The 21850-nt window shown below is 42.1% G+C and overlaps 2 protein-coding genes across 3 annotated transcripts; both read left to right on the forward strand.

The window, feature by feature from the left end:
- The first annotated feature begins 1930 nt into the window (after positions 1-1930).
- On the forward strand, positions 1931-10649 carry LOC121313688 (riboflavin transporter 2-like). Of its 2 annotated transcripts, none has more exons than XM_041246474.1 (4): positions 1931-2135; positions 2561-3646; positions 5217-5340; positions 10063-10649. In XM_041246474.1, the coding sequence occupies exons 2-4, from the start codon at positions 2625-2627 to the stop codon at positions 10273-10275; spliced, it is 1359 nt and encodes a 452-aa protein (XP_041102408.1). In that variant the 5' UTR covers positions 1931-2135; positions 2561-2624; the 3' UTR covers positions 10276-10649. The 2 variants fall into 2 exon arrangements, with proteins under 2 accessions (XP_041102408.1, XP_041102409.1); XM_041246475.1 differs by having other exon boundaries at positions 1931-2025.
- A 12-nt stretch (positions 10650-10661) lies between these two features.
- LOC121313687 lies at positions 10662-13246 on the forward strand. Its single transcript, XM_041246473.1, has 2 exons — positions 10662-12076; positions 12558-13246. Exons 1-2 carry the CDS (start codon positions 10763-10765, stop codon positions 12789-12791), a joined length of 1548 nt encoding a protein of 515 aa, XP_041102407.1. The 5' UTR covers positions 10662-10762; the 3' UTR covers positions 12792-13246.
- Positions 13247-21850: the final 8604 nt, after the last annotated feature.

The following is a 21850-nucleotide window of genomic DNA, read 5'->3' on the forward strand; positions in this document are numbered from 1 at the left end:
GATGAGAAGCGTCCGTGAACAGAGCAAGGTCTGCAGCTGCTATGCAATCCTTGTGTAACATAGATAGCCCATTCCAGTGCTGCAGTAGTCCACATTTTTATATTCTTCCTTGCTTCCAATCTGGTGACTGAAGGTGTTGTGATGGAGGTTGGCGACGTCAGCTGTGGGCTGCGAGGCTGTAAAGCTGCGAGGCTGCAAGGCTGTGGGCTGCGAGGCTGCAGACTGTGAGGCTGAGGGCTGCCAGGCTGCGAGGCTGTAGGCTGCGAGGCTGCAGACTGTGAGGCTGAGGGCTGCCAGGCTGTGAGGCTGTGGGATGCGAGGCTGTGTGCTGCGAGGCTGCATGCTGCGAGGCTGCTGGCTGTGGGTTGTGGCCTGCGAGGCTGCGAGACTGTGGGTTCTGAGGCTGTGGGTTGTGAGGCTGCGAGGTTGCAGGCTGTGGGCTGCAAGGCTATGGCCTGCAAGGCTGTGATGCTGTGGGCTACCAGTCCACAGGCTGCGAGGCTGTAGGCTGTGAGGCTGCAAGGCTGCAAGGTTGTGGCCTGTAAGGTTGTGGCCTCTCAGGCTTTGAGGCTGTTGGCTTCGAGGCTGCAAGGCTGCGAGGCTGCGGGTTGTGAGGCTGCGGGCTGTGAGGCTGTGGACTGCTAGACTGCAAGTTTGGGAGAGGGAGTTGCTGCCTGCAGGAGTGCCGGAGATGGAGGTGCTGTCTGCAGGAGTGACGGAGAGAGAGGTGCTGCCGCTGCTGGAATACTCCACACACCTGCCAGCTACACAGAGGAGGGGCAGCTGGGAAGACTACCGAAGCGTTTGGGATGCCCCGCAGGGGTGCTGTGCCTGTGGGAAGTATGGGCACTAAGTGGTGTACTGACGGAGGAGCAGCAGCTGGAGATCCTTGAGCCATGGTCAGCACTAGTTGCAAGATGGGAAGAGCCATCGACACTGCAAGTGCCAGCCCTTTGAAGGGTTCCTGCAAAGGCCACGAGCCAAGAGCAGAGCACCAGTGGAGAGCAGGAGCAGTGACTGCCTCCAGTACGACTCCTCGAACCCCGTCAAGCACCACCACCGCCACGGCCTGAGGGCCCAGCGCTGCCACTTGACTGCCCACCGCAAGCAACAGAGTGCCCCATGCTGAGGTCAGCCTTGCCACTGTCAGTGCCACCACTTGACTGCCCACTGCCAGCGCCTGAGGGCCCTGCGTCACCGCCAGTCTCGTCATTGCCAGTATTGCCACTGCCAGCATTGCCACTGCTGGAGTGCACCGCGCCTGGGGGTTTAAACGCTGGAGGCTCTAACCCAAGATGGGAAGGGTGAACACAGATTACCACTTGATGCACAGACGTCTTCAAACTGGAAAGGAGGTTGCAAAAAACTGAAGGCCCAGAGGCACTGTTTAGGGCAAAGTACTCTAGTACTGAACTTGGGGTTAGTAAAGACTGTCACCTTAACAATAGGAAAATAGTCAATTGTTCTATTTTATTGTTTTAATAGACCATTGCGTTTGAAATATCTGTGCTGTTAATCTGCTTGAGAATTCACTTCACGTAAAACAAAAAATCGCCTGCTGCTCAAAGAACGTCCCAAGTTCAAGTCTGGAACTGAATTCTGTGTGACCTACACATCTAGAGAGAAAAACTTCATTACTGAACAACTGTTGGCACAGTTGAGCCAGCAACACAGTGCAACTTTGCAGGTGTGCTCCTGCCTCCAGTCCCTCCCCTCTGCAGTGTGACAGGGCAGAGCTCATTATAAGATGTGGAAATCATAATATATACATACAAACACTGTATATACTGCAACTAGCCTGGGCTTCTGTATGAAAATGAGCATGATGCTCCTCCTACCCAGTACCAGTGGTGTTGCAAACAAGGAGGAGAGCGAGGGAGGAGCTTGTAGATGCAGAGTCACCCTCTTACACACAGCCAGGAAGAGCCAGTATAGGAAAGCACATGGATCCCTGCTTACAGCACCTCGGAAGACATGACAAAATGAGGGCTCACTATATGACTCACATTCTTCCCACACTGTGAGGTGAACATAATACAGGGCCAGCGTATAGGCTTCAGAGAGATTGCTTGATTCAAACTGAATGACAAGGACGACAATTTAAGCAGCTCACACATTGCTTAGAGAGGAAGAGAGTGAGTAGAGAGCTACTGGGGAAATTCCTGGCAGGGGTACTACTGTAGATAGGACATTCTTACTTCTTATGGTACTTTGTGTTTGAATGTTGTAGTTGTTTTAAATGTTTTTTTTTTTTTTTTTTAATGAGTAACAGGTAAAGTAAAAGGAAGATGATACCTATCTGTTGATGTGTATGTTCTAATCTAAAGGATGCACTTTTACAATTCTGTATGTGTTGAAGTTAATTTTAAAATAATGTAATAAAAATCATTTGTCTTTCAAAATCATATATAATTATTAACACTATAAAATAACAGAAACTACTTTTACAAACTGTGTGGGGCATTACGCCATTAAGGTGTGCCAAAAATGGGGAACAATTTTAAACTGTTAACTGGAAAACTTTTTCTAAGTAAACATTTCCTTCCTCTTGCGATTCCAGATACCCTTCCAACCAGTGGCGTCTTGAGGTTGCTTGAAAAGGATTCGGACCTCACTGATTCGTCATGGCACTGCTAACCCATGCCCTATCCTGCCTCTTTGGGATCGGGTCCTGGGTGGCCATCAATGGGATGTGGGTAGAGCTGCCCTTGATCGTGCCTGAGATCCCAGAGGGGTGGTACCTGCCTTCTTACCTTACTGTGCTCATCCAGATGGCCAACATTGGGCCTCTGTTTGTCACCTTAATGCACCGTTTCCATCCAGGCAAGCTAAGTGAGGTTGCGGTCATTTATACCATCATTGGCGTAGGCATTGTTGCTAGTTTCCTCCTGGCTTTCTTGTGGAAGGAGACCCTGGTTGTTGCTGGCAGCTCCCGAAGTGTGGCTCTCCTGGTTCTAACGTTCTTCCTCTCCACCGTGGACTGCACGTCCTCTGTGACGTTTCTGCCTTTCATGATGCATCTCAAACCCCAGTACATGACCACATACTTCATCGGTGAGGGCCTCAGTGGATTAGTGCCGGGGTTGGTGGCCCTGGTTCAAGGCGTGGGAATGGTGAAATGCATCAACCAGACACAAACAATAAATGGCAGCTTTGGCAACTCGACCATAAGCTTGGAGCTCCAGGCTTGGTACCAACCGGCCATGTTTTCTGCTCAAGTCTTTTTCTTTTTCCTCAGTGTGATGATGGTGGTGTGCTTAGGGGCCTTCCTGCTTCTCAACTACCACCCAAATGTTCAGCGGGAACGTAAAGCCAGCAGATACCTTGAGGGAGGCATTCATGGTGAAAATGGGGAGCTGAGTGCTGGAGCAAACAGTCAGCCCGAGCAGAAGCCCATGATTAGCCCCCTGGAAAGCCAGCAGCCAGCAGCACAGAGCTCATTTGGTTCTGGGAAGTACAGTTGGCCTGAATGTCTGTTTCTCTTTGTGGTGCTTGGCTGGGCAAATGCACTGACCAATGCTGTCCTCCCTGCAGTCCAGTCCTACTCCTGTTTGCCCTATGGAAACAATGCCTACCACATGTCAGCCACCCTTGGTGCTGTGGCCAATCCTGTGGCCTGCTTCATCGCCATGTTCCTGCCAAACAGGTGAGGCTTACAGTGGAAAACTCTGAATATCCTCTTTGTATGTTTGTCTTTCCTTAAGCCCTATGATGATTTCCTAAATCAGGGACATGAAATATTTCTTGATCTTTTGACTACAATAGGCAGATATTATTTGCTACTAAGGTGAAAGGTTTCCATTCCAATAGGTAATATCTTGAGACAGCCTCCTTAGTTTATTTCTGGAATCTAACATTTACACTACCTGCTGCTGTTGGATCCTACTAATGTCCTACCGTTTTTTTTTTTAAAAGCTAGCTAGTAGGTTATTTGAGAAATAAACAAAACATCATCCAGAAGTTCACATAGTACAGTATATTCCAGCTGTGCTTCACTCCTTCCCACATTGCAGAAGGTCCCTTCTTCCAGAGCACTTCGCTTGCCCTCAGCGTGACTGTTTAAAGTCGTTCAGTTGTGATATACGCCAGCACACATAAAGAGTCACCCTGCTGCCTTATAATAGAACACTGAAATAACGAAATGTGTATTTAATAGGAGGCCTTTTTCAGTTAATATAATAATTTGGTTTCAGGAAGCCAAATGAAACTGAAGAAATACAGAAGTAAAAAAATAAAAAATAAAAATCCTTCTGGTAAATTCCTGGCTGGGAGGCAAGATGAATAAAACCAGTCAAACTGCATACCACACTAAGGCAGCAAGTGTCTGGGCCCTGGGACTGTCTTGATCATGAATCATTTCCACTTCATATTTTCATTCTTTTAATTCAAACAGCAAGTGAACAGTACCTGCACGGAAAGGTTCAAAACAATAACAGGAGAATGAGTTTCAATTAAAAAGCAAAACAGTGGCAACTGGAGTTCTCCTCAGCTGTTGTGAGAATTGCAGTGTAAATAACTGGGCACACTACATGTTTATTATAGGGGACACTCCCACTATAACCTGTTAGCAGCAACTACACTTATAACACTATTATTTATTTATTTATTTATTTATTAACAGACGCCCTTATCCGAGCTGACTTACAATTGTTACAAAATATCATAGTACAAAGTTACACATTATAAAATATCACATTACAGATAAGGGCAGTCAAATTCAATTAAGAGCAAAATACAGAATATAGTAAATAATTACATTTAAGTATGAGTTTGACTGAGAGCAGTTAAACTTATAGTAAAAACAATTGCTTATACAAGTAAACAGCACATAGTAAATATGATAAATGGATGAGAATGATTTCAAATAAGAGCAATTACACAAAACATGAATGCCGATACCTTTAAGAGTAAAATCAAGTATAAGATATAGGAAGTAGTTATAATTAAGAGCAGTGGTAGAATACGGCAAGGTGTGGAGCAGTTCAGAGCAAGTATAAGCTGATGCAGGTATTTGTTATTTAGATTTGATGACTTACAGTATGTTTATAAGTGTTCGGTGGCTACCTCTAATTAGTTTGAGATGTACTTTCTGTTGCACTCTTTGTGTGGCAGAAATACACTCTCAACTTGAACACCAATAAACACACAAAAAACCCCATCAGAACCACGCTCGTTATTCCTATTCTTATGAAGGGCTGATGCCTTGTTCCTCCCAGGTCGTTCCTGCTGCTGGGAGTCCTCACCCTGGCTGGCACTGGCTTTGGATCCTATATCATGACAACAGCGGTGCTGAGTCCATGCCCACTTCTCATTCATTACAGCACAGGGGCCGTTTTGATAGTAAGTAACATTTTTTAATTCTCTTTACATTTTGCATCATCTTTATCTTCTGTAATTACACTATGTAACACAATTTTTGTTCCTGGGTAGTAAGTGTTATTTCCTAATTGCTTATGCCTCAAAAATATAGAAAATGGCTATTATTCCCCACAAACTTTGCTTTTGTGACCAGGACAGTGATATTTTGAAATTTACCTATTTCCAATGAGAAAACGGGTGAATTTGTGTCTTTTCGTTCACATAAAGTCAGAAAAAAACAACATATGAATCCAAATTAACATGTATTTATACTAAAGTAATACAAAAATGACTACAAAAGATTTAGAAGCGAGTAGTTTTTTGAGATTTATGATTACACTGTAAATCACTTTCACGAATCAGCCCCCAAATGTAGTCTCCCATCATGTTCTCGTTATACTGTCCTTGGTAGCGGCGTTCAAAGTCAGTATATCCTGGTGGAAGCGCTCGCCTTGCTCCTCCGAGTACGCTCCCATGTTCTCCTTGAATTTATCAAGATGAGCTTCAAGGATATGGACTTTGAGGGACATCGTACAGCCCATTGTGCCATAGTTCTTCACCAGAGTCTCAAACAGCTCCACATAGTTTTCGGCCTTGTAATTGCCCAGGAAGCCCAGAACCACTGCGACAAAGCTGTTCCAAGCCGCTTTCTCCTTACTAATGAGATCTTCTTTATCTGTGGTGCAACGAAGACACCGGCTTTGACCTTTGCCTCAGACAGCTTAGGGAAGAAGTCTTGAAGGTGCCGACTCCTTATGTAGAGCTCTGACAAATTGTTTCATAAGGCCCAATTTGATGTGCAGTGGTGGCATCAGCACCTTCTGGGGGTCCACCAGTGGCTCCCACTTGACATTGTGCCTCCCCACAGAGAACTCGGTCCGCTGTGGCCAGTCCCGCCTGTGGTAGTGAGCCTTGGTGTCCTTGCTGTCCCAAAGGCAAAGATAGCAGGGAAACTTGGTAAAACCGCCTTGGAGACCCATCAGGAATGCTACCATTGCAGCCTCTTGATGCCATCTCAGAAAAATGCAGATATGTATCCATTTAGGCAGCTGGAACTAAACTGAACTGGTGGGCTTAAGGCCCCTGTATTTATACTACTATTTATATTACTGGAAAGTTCTAGAAAGTTCTAGAAGTTACTCCAAGTTTACTCAGCACTGAATCTATCTGGAATGTTCTGGAAAATAGGTAAATTTCAAAATATCACTGTCCTGGTCACAAAAGCAAAGTTTGTGGGGAATAATAGCCATTTTCTATACTTTTGAGGCATAAGCAATTAGGAAATAACACTTACTACCCAGGAACCAAAATAAATAAATAAATAAATAAATTGTTACGCATTGTTATCAGCATACAGCATAACAATAGCTCAACACCATGTTTGGGTTGTTACTACTTTGCACAGTTTGTTTTGTCATTGTATTTCAATTTTAAAAACTGCACTTGACTGTGTGGTTATAGCCAGGGAGACCTATTTAGATGAGGATTTCTTCAGACTGCTTAGAACCAACCTGAGCACAGCTTCAGGACATTATTGAGTTCATGGCAAGGCAATGGTCGAGGTAAAGCCCGTTGCTCATTTAACCTCCAAATGAGTTATAACACAAGAATGATCTAACAGTATGCTCATTAAGAGAGGATCGTCCTGAATCGTCAAAAAATGGATATGATCAGCATAGTATAACTGTTGATAAACTTTATACCCACATTCTGTCCAGGTCCTGTACTCAACTATGATATGTTGATATATTGTGTTCCCCATGTGTGACAGACTGACAGGCAGACAGACCTACCGACCGACACAGTCCATGCATAAGGGTCCACATTTTGTGAAAAATTCACCTGGGGGGTTTTCTGACATGCTGAGTTCAGAAATGATAGCCATTTTTTTTTAAATGTTCACTTTGACCTGTGGCCTTGCAAAGGTCAACCTAAAGTAAGATAGGGACCTTGACCAGAAAAATCACCCTGGGTGCAATTTAGATGCTCCCATCATGTGCAGCACCTCGTTCTACTCATATTGAATAGGGCTTTTCAGAACAAAACACTAGGGGCACCCTACTCACTTCTGGCAAATTGCCAGACGAGGGGTAACTGATGAGTTTTATTCAAACTTCAGCCCAACCCTTTACCCTGTAGGGGATGTTGCTGTAAGACCCTTAGATATCAGACTTCCAAATTCTGTGAGAAACACTTGGTTTCAAGTCCCACCACTGGTCATTAAACCCCCTTGATATTTGAATTTTTGCTATTTGTACCGGTTTAGGCAGTAATAACTTGTGTGGGGGACTCAAAAATCACTCAAAGATATGTTTGGATAGGTGTTGATGAGATCTACAAGCATCAAGTAAAATATTATGGTATGCAGGGATTTTTGTCATGCAATTGCTTATGGCCACTTTGGTGAGGTTAAATATCCAAACTGGCTATTTCTTCAACTTTGCATTCTCTGAGGATTGATCTAGACAAAAAAGTAACAGTATGTGCTTCAACTGGCACTAGCTTGGAGCTGAGGGGTTTTGAACTTGCATGGGATTTGGGACTTCTGTGTTACGATGACACATTTGAAATTACCAAAACCTTACTTAGCTGGGTTTTAAAAACTAAATTCACTGTTTTTCTTAAGAAAAATAAATATAAATAAATAAATAAATAAATAAATCTTCCCTGTTTACAGCACCAGTCTCTGTCATTGAAGACCTCCTAAATCAAAGACTTTATTGTCCCTTAAATTGACTGATTGGATAGCATAAGAATGCAACAAATGGCTTTTCCACAGTTATTCCCCTAGGTAGGCACCACAACTTATAAAGAAAAAAAAAAAACTTTACTATCACTTTTTGGTTTTTAAAATCCAACTAAGTAAGGTTTTGGTAGTTTCAAATGTGTCATCATAACAACGAAGTCCCAAGTCCCATATGCAAGTTCATAATCTCTCAGCTCCGAGCTAGTGCCAGTGGAAGCCCGCATTGTTACTTTTTCCTCTAGATCAATCCTTGGAGAATGCACAGTTGAAGAAATAGCCAGTTTGGATAGAACTATGAGGTACTTTAACCTCACCCAAGTGACCATAAGCAATGCTCGAATGCATGACAAATACAACTTCAAAAGTCTGCCAAAAATCAAAAATCCCTGAATACCATAATATTATGCTTGATGCTTGTAGATCTCATCAACACCTACCCAAACATGTCTAGGGGTAAGTCCCCCAACATAAGTTATTACTGCCTAAACCAGTACAAATAGCAAAAATTCAAATATCAAGGGGGTTTAATGACCAGTGGTGGGACTTGAAACCAAGTGTTTCTCACAGAATTTGGAAGTCTGATATCTAAAGGTCTTACAGCAACATCCCCTACAGGGTAAAGGGTTGGGCTGAAGTTTGAATAAAACTCATCAGTTACCCCTCGTCTGGCAATTTGCCAAAAGTGAGTAGGGTGCTCCTAGTGTTTTGTTCTGAAAAGCCCTGTTCAATACGAGTAGAACGAGGTGCTACATATGATGGAGCATCTAAATTGCACTCAGGGTGATTTTTCTGGTCAAGGTCCCTTTCTCACTTTAGATTGACCTTTGTAAGGTCACAGGTCGAAGGTTTTTTTTTTAGGTTTTTTTTTTTTTAATAATTTCTGAACTCAGCATTCCCAGGTGAATTTTTCTAGTAAAATCTAAAAGGCACAAGCAACGGCACTGGCTGAGTTGGCACAGAATAGCCCCAGTGCAATACAAATTAGAAACGCAAAGGGGCCTTTTAAGGGGCTGTAATACTAGAAGTAGTGATTTTTTAAATTTATGGATAGCTTATGTTCGTTCCACTGAAAAACTAAAATATATTTTATAAACTAGAGAAATCCTGAATGCTAGATACACAACACTCCATGCAGTTAACCTTCAAACAGCACAGCATGCATTTCCAAGCAGGCTGTTGCATTATGCATTACTTTGTAGCAGTTATGGCTGAATTTAGGGGAAGGTTGGCTTATAGTTATTAATTTTTCCCGCTGCAATAACAAACAGAAAAATAATTGGCACCACTTTACTGTGAAAACAGCAAACTGTTGATCCAAAACTTTATAGTTAAATATTTAACGATATTCAGTTAAGTGTAACCGAGAATACCCATGGATAGTAACTCTTAGTACACTATAGGTAATGGGCCTCTGATTTTCAGCTTTTATTTATAACTGTTCTAGGATTAAATAAATAACTGGTTTAATTAGGCTTGCACAAAGAATAGGGTAATAAAACATGTCCAGCTTTACATTTTTCAATACATTTCATGGAATACACACTCTTTTGTATTCTTTTTTTTTTTCAGTCACAGAGAATATTTGCAGTTTGTCTTTAGGTTAATGAACACCCAAGTCCAGAACTATTAGAGGAATTAAAAAAGGCATGATGTAGCTCAATTGAAACATTAACTATAAAGTTAAATCTCAACTAGCATTTGGCACTCTCAGCTGTAATCCACTGCAGCACCTTATCTCATCTTGTGAGGGAATACATCCTGGGTCTCTGCGTTCCGCTCTGTAGACTGTGAAGAAGATTGTGCTCAATGCCCTAAATAGTGACGCTCGAAGCCTGATACGAGGAACTATTGATAACAAAAGAAAAAAACTACAAAAAAATGATTCTAAAGCGTTAATGCTGGCTATGTTGCAAAGGAATAATAACTGTAATAATAATAATACTTCTGTCTCTTGGCAGGTCATGGCATGGGTGCTCTTTGTTCTGTCTCTCTCCTATGTCAAGGTGATGATCGGGGTGATCTTACGGGATGAGGGACACAGCGCCCTCGTGTGGTGTGGAGCTGTAGTTCAGTTGGGTTCCATGCTGGGTGCTCTGACCATGTTCCCCTTGGTTAGTGTGTTTGGTTTGTTCAAATCTGGGGACTCTTGCAACACAAAGTGCCCTGTTTGAATTGCTTGATTATTTGGTCAATTTGAGAAGCATTGCACAATTGATTTAACTTGATCTGGCTGACGCTGGTCTTGTCGTCATGTGGTAATGAGAAGTATAGTCTAAGCTCTGTTATGCTGTTACTGTGTGTGAATTGGACATATACACCTGACTGACGACATATATCAGGTAGCAATCTATAATGGTTTACAGAAATTAATTACTGCACTAGGCTGTAAAAACATGTTTTTAATCGAACTTATACCACTAAATGGAAGCCTATGTTACTTTAAAATGATTAGAAAGGTAACAGCAAACCGATATTATGTGAATGTGTTAGAGAGAAGAATGTATTAAATAGAGCCTGAGTAGTGCCGCTTCTTCTACACAGTGATCACCCATTATTGAGGTAACGGAAATAGGATATAAGTGGCTGTGGCCGGACAGTAATAAAAATAGTATTTAAATAATGGATACAGGCCATTTTGAGCTTTGAAAACTCTGCTGTATGAAGACCCACCCTGACCAGGACACATTGAAGCACCGCTCCCAGCACATGAAGATCCACCCTGACCAGGACACACTGAAGCACCGCTCCCAGCACATGAAGATCCACCCTGACCAGGACACATTGATGCACCGCTCCCAGCACATGAAGATCCACCCTGACCAGGACACATTGATGCACCGCTCCCAGCACATGAAGATCCACCCTGACCAGGACACATTGATGCACCGCTCCCAGCACATGAAGATCCACCCTGATCAGGACACACTGAAGCACCGCTCCCAGCACATGAAGATCCACCCTGACCAGGACACATTGATGCACCGCTCCCAGCACATGAAGATCCACCCTGACCAGGACACATTGAAGCACCGCTCCCAGCACATGAAGACCCTCCCTGACCAGGACACATTGAAGCACCGCTCCCAGCACATGAAGACCCACCCTGACCAGGACACATTGATGCACCGCTCCCAGCACATGAAGATCCACCCTGATCAGGACACATTGATGCACCGCTCCCAGCACATGAAGATCCACCCTGATCAGGACACATTGCTGCACCGCTCCCAGCACATGAAGATCCACCCTGACCAGGACACATTGCTGCACTGCTCCCAGCACATGAAGATCCACCCTGACCAGGACACATTGCTGCACCGCTCCCAGCACATGAAGATCCACCCTGACCAGGACACATTGAAGCACCGCTCCCAGCACATGAAGACCCTCCCTGATCAGGACACACTGAAGCACCGCTCCCAGAACATGAAGATCCACCCTGACCAGGACACATTGAAGCACCGCTCCCAGCACATGAAGATCCACCCTGACCAGGACACATTGATGCACCGCTCCCAGCACATGAAGATCCACCCTGACCAGGACACATTGAAGCACCGCTCCCAGCACATGAAGATCCACCCTGACCAGGACACATTGCTGCACCGCTCCCAGCACATGAAGATCCACCCTGACCAGGACACATTGCTGCACCGCTCCCAGCACATGAAGATCCACCCTGACCAGGACACATTGATGCACCGCTCCCAGCACATGAAGATCCACCCTGACCAGGACACATTGATGCACCGCTCCCAGCACATGAAGATCCACCCTGACCAGGACACATTGAAGCACCGCTCCCAGCACATGAAGACCCACCCTGACCAGGACACACTGAAGCACCGCTCCCAGCACATGAAGATCCACCCTGATCAGGACACATTGAAGCACCGCTCCCAGCACATGAAGATCCACCCTGACCAGGACACATTGATGCACCGCTCCCAGCACATGAAGATCCACCCTGATCAGGACACATTGCTGCACTGCTCCCAGCACATGAAGATCCACCCTGACCAGGACACATTGATGCACCGCTCCCAGCACATGAAGATCCACCCTGACCAGGACACATTGATGCACCGCTCCCAGCACATGAAGATCCACCCTGACCAGGACACATTGAAGCACCGCTCCCAGCACATGAAGATCCACCCTGATCAGGACACATTGAAGCACCGCTCCCAGCACATGAAGATCCACCCTGACCAGGACACATTGCTGCACCGCTCCCAGCACATGAAGATCCACCCTGACCAGGACACATTGATGCACCGCTCCCAGCACATGAAGATCCACCCTGACCAGGACACATTGCTGCACCGCTCCCAGCACATGAAGACCCTCCCTGACCAGGACACATTTGATGCACCGCTCCCAGCACATGAAGATCCACCCTGACCAGGACACATTGATGCACCGCTCCCAGCACATGAAGATCCACCCTGACCAGGACACACTGAAGCACCGCTCCCAGCACATGAAGATCCACCCTGACCAGGACACACTGATGCACCGCTCCCAGCACATGAAGATCCACCCTGACCAGGACACATTGAAGCACCGCTCCCAGCACATGAAGACCCTCCCTGACCAGGACACATTGCTGCACTGCTCCCAGCACATGAAGATCCACCCTGACCAGGACACATTGATGCACCACTCCCAGAACATGACATGCTGATTATGATCTCAAGGGCAATCACAGGAGGCCACATCTGGAGCAACACAACAGGCCCAACAGGAGGTCTGCCCTGCATAATCATCACTAACCCTACACAACCTTTGTGGGATTCTGCTGTAAAAGTAGTTACCTAAAGTTGCAATCGAGCCTCACTAATGCAAGGAGAAAACACATGTAGAATATGGAAGATACATATGATCTGAATCATATGTACATTAACATAATAGACTTAAACAAGGTGATCAATATAACTGGATCAGGCTACAGAGTCTAAAGCCTGACAAAATATTAGTGAATATTAGTGTTGTGAGGATTTCGTTTCAACTATGCCTGATACACACACACACACACACACACACACACACACATATATATGGAGTACATTTAAAGAATACAAAAGATTGCGGAGTTACAGTAAGAAGACCCCAAGAATATAGCATGCTGCAAAACGTTTCAAAAGTTATTATATATATATATATATATATATATATATATAATATATATATTATATATATATATATATATTATATATATATCTAGTCAAATACTTTATATAACCATATTTTGGATTGCTATACAAACTTAGAGTAGCTGTGAGAATATTTCTGGTGATTCACTGTGGAGATTCCCTGTGGTTTTACAGAGAATGTACAAATAGTAGTTTTTTTTTTTTAATTGCTCGGAGGAAACAAAATCGACCACCAACAACCCTGAGACTGCCAGCCCTCGAGTCTATTACATTTACAGTAAACAGAATTGTGCTCAGGACTTTATGATTCAATATATTGTGCATCTGCTGGAACAATCCATTTTACTGTTTTAACAGCTTTAAATAGTTTAAAAAGTATGACTTTTTTTTTTTTTTTTTTGCTTTTGCTTTATGTCTGGTTTTATTTCTTCTTTGAATTGTGTGCACTTGTACCATAATTATACACTTGATGATGATAAATGACAATGCATTTAAAATATTGCTCACATTTAGCTACTGTATCTAGATTATCTTTCTATCTAGGCAACAAATTAAAAATAAGCAATCAAAATGAATAAGCCTAATGAAATGTTATACTGAAAGAAATTGTGGAATAGATGTGTTTTTATGTTGTTGTACTTTTATCAGAAGAGTTTAACCTGTTTAAAACGTTCAGCCTACCAGGACAAAAAGAGTTGAATGAAAGTTGAATCTATACTATTAATAAAGATACACAAACAACATTTTAGGACAAGTCTGTGTTCAATCATGTATACGTCTACTTTCAGAACAGCGAGAATATGTGATTGTGTTTATCCACACTGCTCAACTGCAACTTTGCTTTTACTCCAGCAGATGGCGCTCAAAGCTACACTCTTAAAACAGTGTATTTTTCGTGACTTATGCACATCTTAAAACCCAAAATGAAGCTATTGTGCATTCATTATGTATTCGTTTCAGATGTACAATTTTGAAAGAACCCTGTTTTGGTGAACAGCATTTTTATTTTAAAACTGTACACATGATACTACACAAGGTTAAAGAAATCTCTGTTTGCAAACCATGCTTCGCTTGTTTGGTCAGCTGCCCGCACCCCTTCAATTGTTTTTTACATGTCATAAACTAATCAGCTGCTTCCCTCTTGACCGACTTGCTTTCAGCCAGTAACATGCTTTGACCCAGAAGACACTCACGAGGTAAAATGGCCCAGGAAGTGGAAATGTAGCAGATGATCTGTTAAAAGGCATACAAACTTTTCTGTAATGTGTTTCTTTCAAAACTGCACATCAGAGACCTATGTAGCAAATGGCATTGTGAAACAAGGAAGACTTCGATCATTCTTCTTCTTCTTCTTCTTCTTCTTCTTCTTCTTTAGCTGCTGTATCTTTAACTGTGAACTTCCTGCATGAGGAGAGTGAATATGAAATCAAAACAAAGGAAGGGGGGCTTTTATTGCTTTATTACTGTTGCTTTATTGAGCAGTAAGAATTACTTTTCTTTAAATCAAAAATATTCTGGTTCAAAACTTTACAATTACTGAACAAACATTTTAAAATGATATCAAAAAGCCATTTATAAAATAACACTTTTAGAAAAGTCCATAGCTACATAAGTGTAATTGATCTTTTCTCTTAATTAGCGCCAAGCAATTTTAAACTAAACCACTCATCAGCTGTTTAGAGCTTATATATCATTTTCATACCACTTGTGTTAGTACGTATACACAATGGTATAGATAATGGTTCTTTCCCTTTGTATTAATATATCACTGTTTAATTTAAAACTGCAGGTGAGGCGTGTAAAATGAAGGCTATATAGTTACTTGTTTTTATATGTTTAGAATACATATTTACAGTCAATGAAAAGGCTATTACAGTCAGGCTTAATGTGAACCAAATGAAAATGGGAATTGAGTTCAGGCTTACTATTTTAAGGTACTATTACTGATTTGCAGTCAGCTCTGGTATTTCCTTACCCATCATAGCCCTGCTTTCATTGTAATCAACACCACTGCATAAAGCACTTGTATGAGGATGGACGGTTTATTTATTTTTTCATCTGAAGGCAGTGATGGTTTTAAATGTACTTTTTAGCCTGTTTCCCAGCGAGTCTCGATTTCCAATAAAAAAAGTCTCAGAAGCCTGAGTCAGGCACAATGCTGGATAACAGCGTACTGGAAGGATCACACTTTTTATACAATAGCACATTCATTTCTCTTCCCTCAAGTATGTACTTGTATTAATACAACTGATTTCAATTCATCTAGTTAAGCATGCTTATTCTGTTACATTTGTATGGATTTGTATGCGTACTACCAATAACATAGTAATACTGTATGCTTTTCACAAACCTAGAACCCTCTAAGATAGTGCAACTGTGCATCAGTCAGCACGAATATTCTTACTGTCTTTGGGACGGCTTTAATTTAAGACTGAGACACTGCTTGAGCTCCATAATTAACTCAAACTAATACCTTTATAGCAGAATGCGGTCCGAGATGGAGTATGTGTTGACATTTTAAGATGCAATGTTAAGAGCTGCCGCTACGTTGTGTAGTATTTTCCCATTTATTATTTATCTTCTGGACCAAATGCTGCAGGGATGTTTTTTTTTTTTTTTTTTTTTTTTTTTTTTTAATAATCGTGACTGAACTGGCGTCAATTGTAGATTTGAATGTCTCCATCTTACTTAATCGTGGCGTGTTGCCAATTGCAGATGAAATTGCTTTCGGCTGTATGTATTGATGTTTCTTCAGGTCGCTTCTGTACCGTAGTGTTGTCACGGTGCACACTCCCCTGCCACTCTGATTCTCATGGATTTTATATTAATATGTTAATCATTTCCATAGAACACGTCTTAATAATCTTCATTCACTTTAGTAAATACCAACGTATTTGTAGTTTTAAGACACGTGTTATGGGGTTGTGTTAACACAGGTCTTATGGCTACTTTTAAGAACCTTTATTAAATGAGCTTATTCACTAAACGACGGGAATGACCAGAATTAGCACGTGGCAGGGGGAAGACACATCGTGTGCAAAATGAACCAGCACTAGCTCTATGCATTAAGCTAATTACATGCACAAATAAACCAAGCTAAATGATTAATTTGCAAGTTGTCACTCGTGCGGAATTCTACACATGGTTTCCACACGCTTTATTCTAGAAGGTAAGTACGGTTCTGAGTTTTTCACAGCGAGTATAGCAGGGGGTCTTGCTCGCCCCAAAGACTCACAACGTTTAACTCTGCAAATCAAATAAATATGCATTTGTTCAACTTGATCTCGCGTTGATTTATTTTGTAATATTAATCAAACGTTAGCGATTAACATTGATTAATGTTAAAGTGATGTTGTTTGATTGCTTGTATTTATGACTGCACCCACTCTGTGTACATTCATTGATTGGACCTTTACAGTTTCCACAATTTTCTTTTGTATATTATAAAGCTATTTAAAGCATAGCCTACTTAAATATCACATGTTCATTGTGACTATATACATATATTAACAGCCAAAATTGTTGTATAGGACAAGAAGCCAATCATCTGCCTTGTAATGTTCATCTATCCCGGACTGTCTGAGGATGTACGAGTCGTGTGCTGCGACCACAGCAACGATCCTCAGTTTCACACACCATTTGTACATTAGTGGAGTGGTAATGCTTGCTATTGTTAAAGATATTGTGGCGCCATGGGGTCTCTTGTTTTCTTTTAAACAGAATAAATGGCAGACTCGGGGATTGCAGGTGCAGATGGAATAGTCGCTTTTCACTCGGTCCCTATGGGCTGAGACCACGCCAGAACAATAACCCCCCTTGCTTATACAGTGGCTCTCAAAAGTATTCACCCCCCTTGGACGTTTTCCACGTTTTATTGTGTTACAACATGGAATCAAAATGGATTTAATTAGGAGTTTTTGCCACTGATCAACACAAAAAAGTCCTTAATGTCAAAGTGAAAACTAAAACTACAAATTGTTCTAAATTAATTACAAATATAAAACAGAAAATAATTGATTGTACAAGTATTCACCCCCTTTGCTATGACACAGCTAAATAAGCTCTGGTGCAACCAATTGTCTTTAGAAGTCACATAATTAGTTGAATGGAGTCCACCTGTGTGCAATTAAGGTGTTTCACATGATTTCAGGTTAAATATACCTGTCTCTGGGAGGTCCCACAGTTGGTAAGTACATTTCTTAACAAAAACTACATCATGAAGATGAAGAAACATTCAAATCAAATCCGGAATAAGGTTCTTCAAAAGCACCAATCAGGGGTAGGATATAAGAACATTTCCAAGGCATTGAATATCCCCCGGAGCACAGTAAAGTCCATTATTAGAAATGGAGAGAATATGGCACAACTGTGACTCTATCTAGAACAGGCCATCCTCAAAAACTGAGTATCTGGGCAAGAAGGGCACTAGTCAGGGAGGCCACCAAGAGACCTATGGAAACTCTAAAGGAGTTACTGTCTTCCACGGCTGAGCTGGGAGACACTGTGCATACGGCAACAATAGCCCGGGTGCTTCACAAACGGGCCTTTATGGGAGAGTGGCAAAAAGAAAGCCATTGTTGAAAAAAAGTCACATCCAATCTCGGCTAGAGTTTGCCAGAAGGCATGTGGGAGACTGACCAAGAGGAAGAAGATTCTATGGTCTGATGAGACCAAAATAGAGCTTTTTGGCCTCAACGCTAAGTGCTATGTTTGGCGCAAGCCTAACACCACACATCATCCTGAGAACACCATCCCTACTGTGAAGCATGGTGGTGGCAGCATCTCTGTGTCAGGGCCTGGAAAGCTCGTGAAGATAGAGGGCAAAATGGATGCAGCAAAGTACAGAGTAATCCTGGAGGAAAACCTGCTGAAGTCTGCAAGAGACCAGAGACTTGGGAGAAGATTCATCTTCCAGCAGGACAATGACCACAAACATACAGCCAAAGCCACACTGGAGTGGCTTAAAAACAAAAAGGTCAATGTCCTGGAGTGGCCCAGTTAAAGCCCAGACCTCAATTCAATTGAGAATATGTGGAAAGAGTTGAAAATTGCTGTTCACCAAAGGTCTCCATCCAACTTGACAGAGCTTGAGCAATTTTGCAAAGAAAAATGGGCAAAACTTGCAGTGTCCAGATGTGCAAAGCTGGTAGACACTTATCCAAATAGACTCATGCCTGTAATTGCTGCCAAAGGTGCCTCTACTAAATATTGACTCAAGAGGGTGAATACTTATACAATCAATTATTTTCTGGTTTATATTTGTAATTAATTTAGAACAATTTGTAGATTTTATTTTTCACTTTGACATTATGGACTTTTTGGTGTTGATCAGTGGCAAAAACTCCTAATTAAACTCTCATTCTGGCTAACCCCCATAGTCTTTTTTTTTACTGCAATTGTACTTTTCTGTCTGCTCTCAATCATTCTCGTTCACCACTCCCCCTGCTCTGACGTATTCCCTTGCCTTATACCTCCCCAGCCTCTGGCCCACTCTCTCACCAATCACTGCAGCACATCACTCTCCCAGCTGCCTGGTAACCATGGGAGCGGAACCATTCCTCACCGTGTAGCACTAGCTACATGAATGCAGCATAAGTAATTTGCTGCCTGCTGCTCTTAATTGAGTATCAGAATACCTGGCCAGGTTAATTTAATTCTCTGTTCAATTGCTAAATAAGTAATTTTGTTCTCATTTTTAAAGTGGGCCCTTCAGATTCCATAAGTTGTTTCAGATTCCATTAGGTGAAGCTATTTCAATTTACTGTTAAATTTTGGTAGGGGTTTCTCTCTGCACTAGACTTTCTCTCTTGTTTTAAGTGAATGATCTTTCCCTTAATTGCCTCATGGACATTCTATTTAGATTCAGGTGTTTTGCTAATTGCCTTGGCAAAGGTCTTATTGGGCTTGATTTATCATTAATTCTAAGTATCTTAATTGGTGGCTCTTTAAATAGGACTATTACTTCCTGGGAGAGGGTGGTTCCTTGTTTGCTGAGGTGATTCTTTTTTTTCAGGTGTGGTTTTTGTGTTTGAAGAGGGAGGTTGCTGGTCTGTAAAGGAGAAATCAGGAAGTAATAATCTTTTGGTTGTTAGAAACAGTATTTTCTGTAATCTGTCATTTTTCCAGTTTAAATTAACCAGTTATCTAATCTCCTGCCAAAGTGAAACTATCCACATCATTCAAATTGTTTATATGGTTCTGAAGAACAACAGTGACTAATCCAGTTATCATCATCACTTTTTGTCGTCTTACCTGGTTGGAAACTCCAAGCTCTACAGGACCAAGGAAGAACTGGGTGCGATCCCCTAATGGGGAGGAATCTTATTTTTTGCTGCTGGATTATCTGGGCTGTTCTGACTGTTTTGGAGTATCATTTTTGTTTATTTATTGGGCATTAATGAACACCCATCACAGTAGTTTCATTTTTGTTTTGTGTTTAAACTTATCTGGTTCAACAGCAGTCTCAATACGGATTGGATATAACACTTTGGGACTTTTAAAGTATTGGGGGTTGTGGTTGTTTCATGGACATTTTTTTTTCTTTCTATAAGGACTGCCTGATGGACTCGGTGGTAAACATTTTGAATGGGTCAAATGCTGTCTGATTAAAACTCATGTACACCAAATGTTTGATCCATCTGTCTCAAGTATAATATTCCACGCACATTCAATAACATCTGCTATTTGAACTCTTGTTTAGCCTTTGGTTTAATTCTCTTCCTATGTTCTATTTGTTGTAAACAATCCTGACTTACCCTGCAATGTTTCTTAGTTCTGTTGTGCAATCCTACTGCTGTGGAGATTTATATTGTGCAGGGTAGCTTATTTGTATTTCAGTCAAAAAATACTAGTTATTGGATGTTGCTTAATTCCTGCTTTGCATTCCAGCTTCTTATTCGCATACCAGCTTCTTATTCGGATAGGATGATTCTAAAATTCTATCACACATTGACGCCAATCAATCGCACAACCCGTGACTCTCAAAAAAATTTTCTACTGTCATCTGACCAAAACGTACAAAAAGTCAGTTTAGCAAAATTAAATCAGATTTTGCCATAAACGTGATATATACAGTTTATGTGTACAGATATGTCAATTGCATTATGATGTATCAATTATTATATATATTAAAATAATAATAATAAAAAAATCGCTTTAATTTGTGGCAGGTTGCTGCTGAATATGTATAAGCACCCGGGAGGGGCTCTCGTTCTTTTCTGATCACGGTGGGATCAGCCATGCTGAATACCAGAAGGAAAATATAAACTAGACCACACTACAAAAAATAAATATTAACTAGACCAACATTGTTTTATTAAATACAGGTGGTAAACTACACTTAACAAACTGGGCAGATCTAGAATACACAGTCACGGCAAGGAGTTTGCACTGCCCGTTTATTAAAACAATAACTAAACACAGAATTACAATTGGAAACTAGAGGCCAGTGCAGCTCAATATCTGCACAGACGGGCTCCCAAAATAAATAAATAAAATAAAGCCAATAAAACCAATACAGCCCATCCCCTGCACTCCTATAAAACCCCAATTAAAAATACTAGTTTAAAAACACGTATGACAAAATGGAGCCCAAAACCTTTTAAATTCGGCAGCTCTTTCTGTTCATCTTCCTACCACCTGTCGAATCAGAAAGCCCCACACTGGAGGAGTGGAGAGAGCACAGCTGTGGGTGTGGTGCCAGGAGAAGTGGCGGCCCTCGGAGAGGGAGTGGGATGAGGACATTCAGGTGGGTTGTGTGCGAACCGCTGCCAGAGAGTCCCACTGCCATCGGAGGGAGAGTACCCCGTGCCGCCAAGGAGGGAGCGTCCTATGCTGCCAGAGCCCCAGAGAGCCCCAGAGTGTCCAACGCTACGGCTTGAGAAAGAGAACCCCGTGCCACATCTGCCATCTGAGAGAGAGTGCCCCACACTGCTAGTAAGAGTATGCCTGCCACCACCAGTGAGAGACTGCCCAGCGACACCAGCGAAAGAATACCAGGAACAAACTGTCCTGCACTTCCAGAGAGCATTAGTGTTAGTGTATTACTGTGAGTACAAACGGGTTTGTGTCTAGGCAGGGGTGTCGCGTATACAGTGCAGCTGTATATAGATGGGGTCTGTGTTGGTCGCAGTGTGATTTGTGCTTAGTTCCGCAAATCGGCTTTTTGCACTGGATTAAGGGTCTGAACGATTGGACTGTGTGTGTGTTAATATACCCCTGTGTGTGTGAGCCACTAGGGCTCGGGAGGGGCCTGCGTGCAGCTCTGGGTTGTGTTGTGGTTTTAGGAAGTACAATTTTATTTAGCAGTATTTGCTTTTTTCTTTGGCGGTGGCAACGTTTAAAAGGTGTTTGCTATTTAATGTTTCCAGGGAAGAAGCATCTTGTGTCTAATTTAATGGAGTGAAACATCTCTAGTGCCAGCATCATTGCGTGGAAATGTGTTAGAAAACAGGTATGCAAGTTTAAGAATGAAGAGAGCAATGTTTCCAGAAAACTGTTACAATGATTGCACCGTGTAACAATTTATTTTATTTATTTTTTTTGTTCCTGGGTAGTAAGTGTTATTTCCTAATTGCTTATGCCTCAAAAG

This window comes from Polyodon spathula, chromosome 3, assembly GCF_017654505.1.
Source record: "Polyodon spathula isolate WHYD16114869_AA chromosome 3, ASM1765450v1, whole genome shotgun sequence".
In the NCBI taxonomy this organism is placed as follows: domain Eukaryota; kingdom Metazoa; phylum Chordata; class Actinopteri; order Acipenseriformes; family Polyodontidae; genus Polyodon; species Polyodon spathula.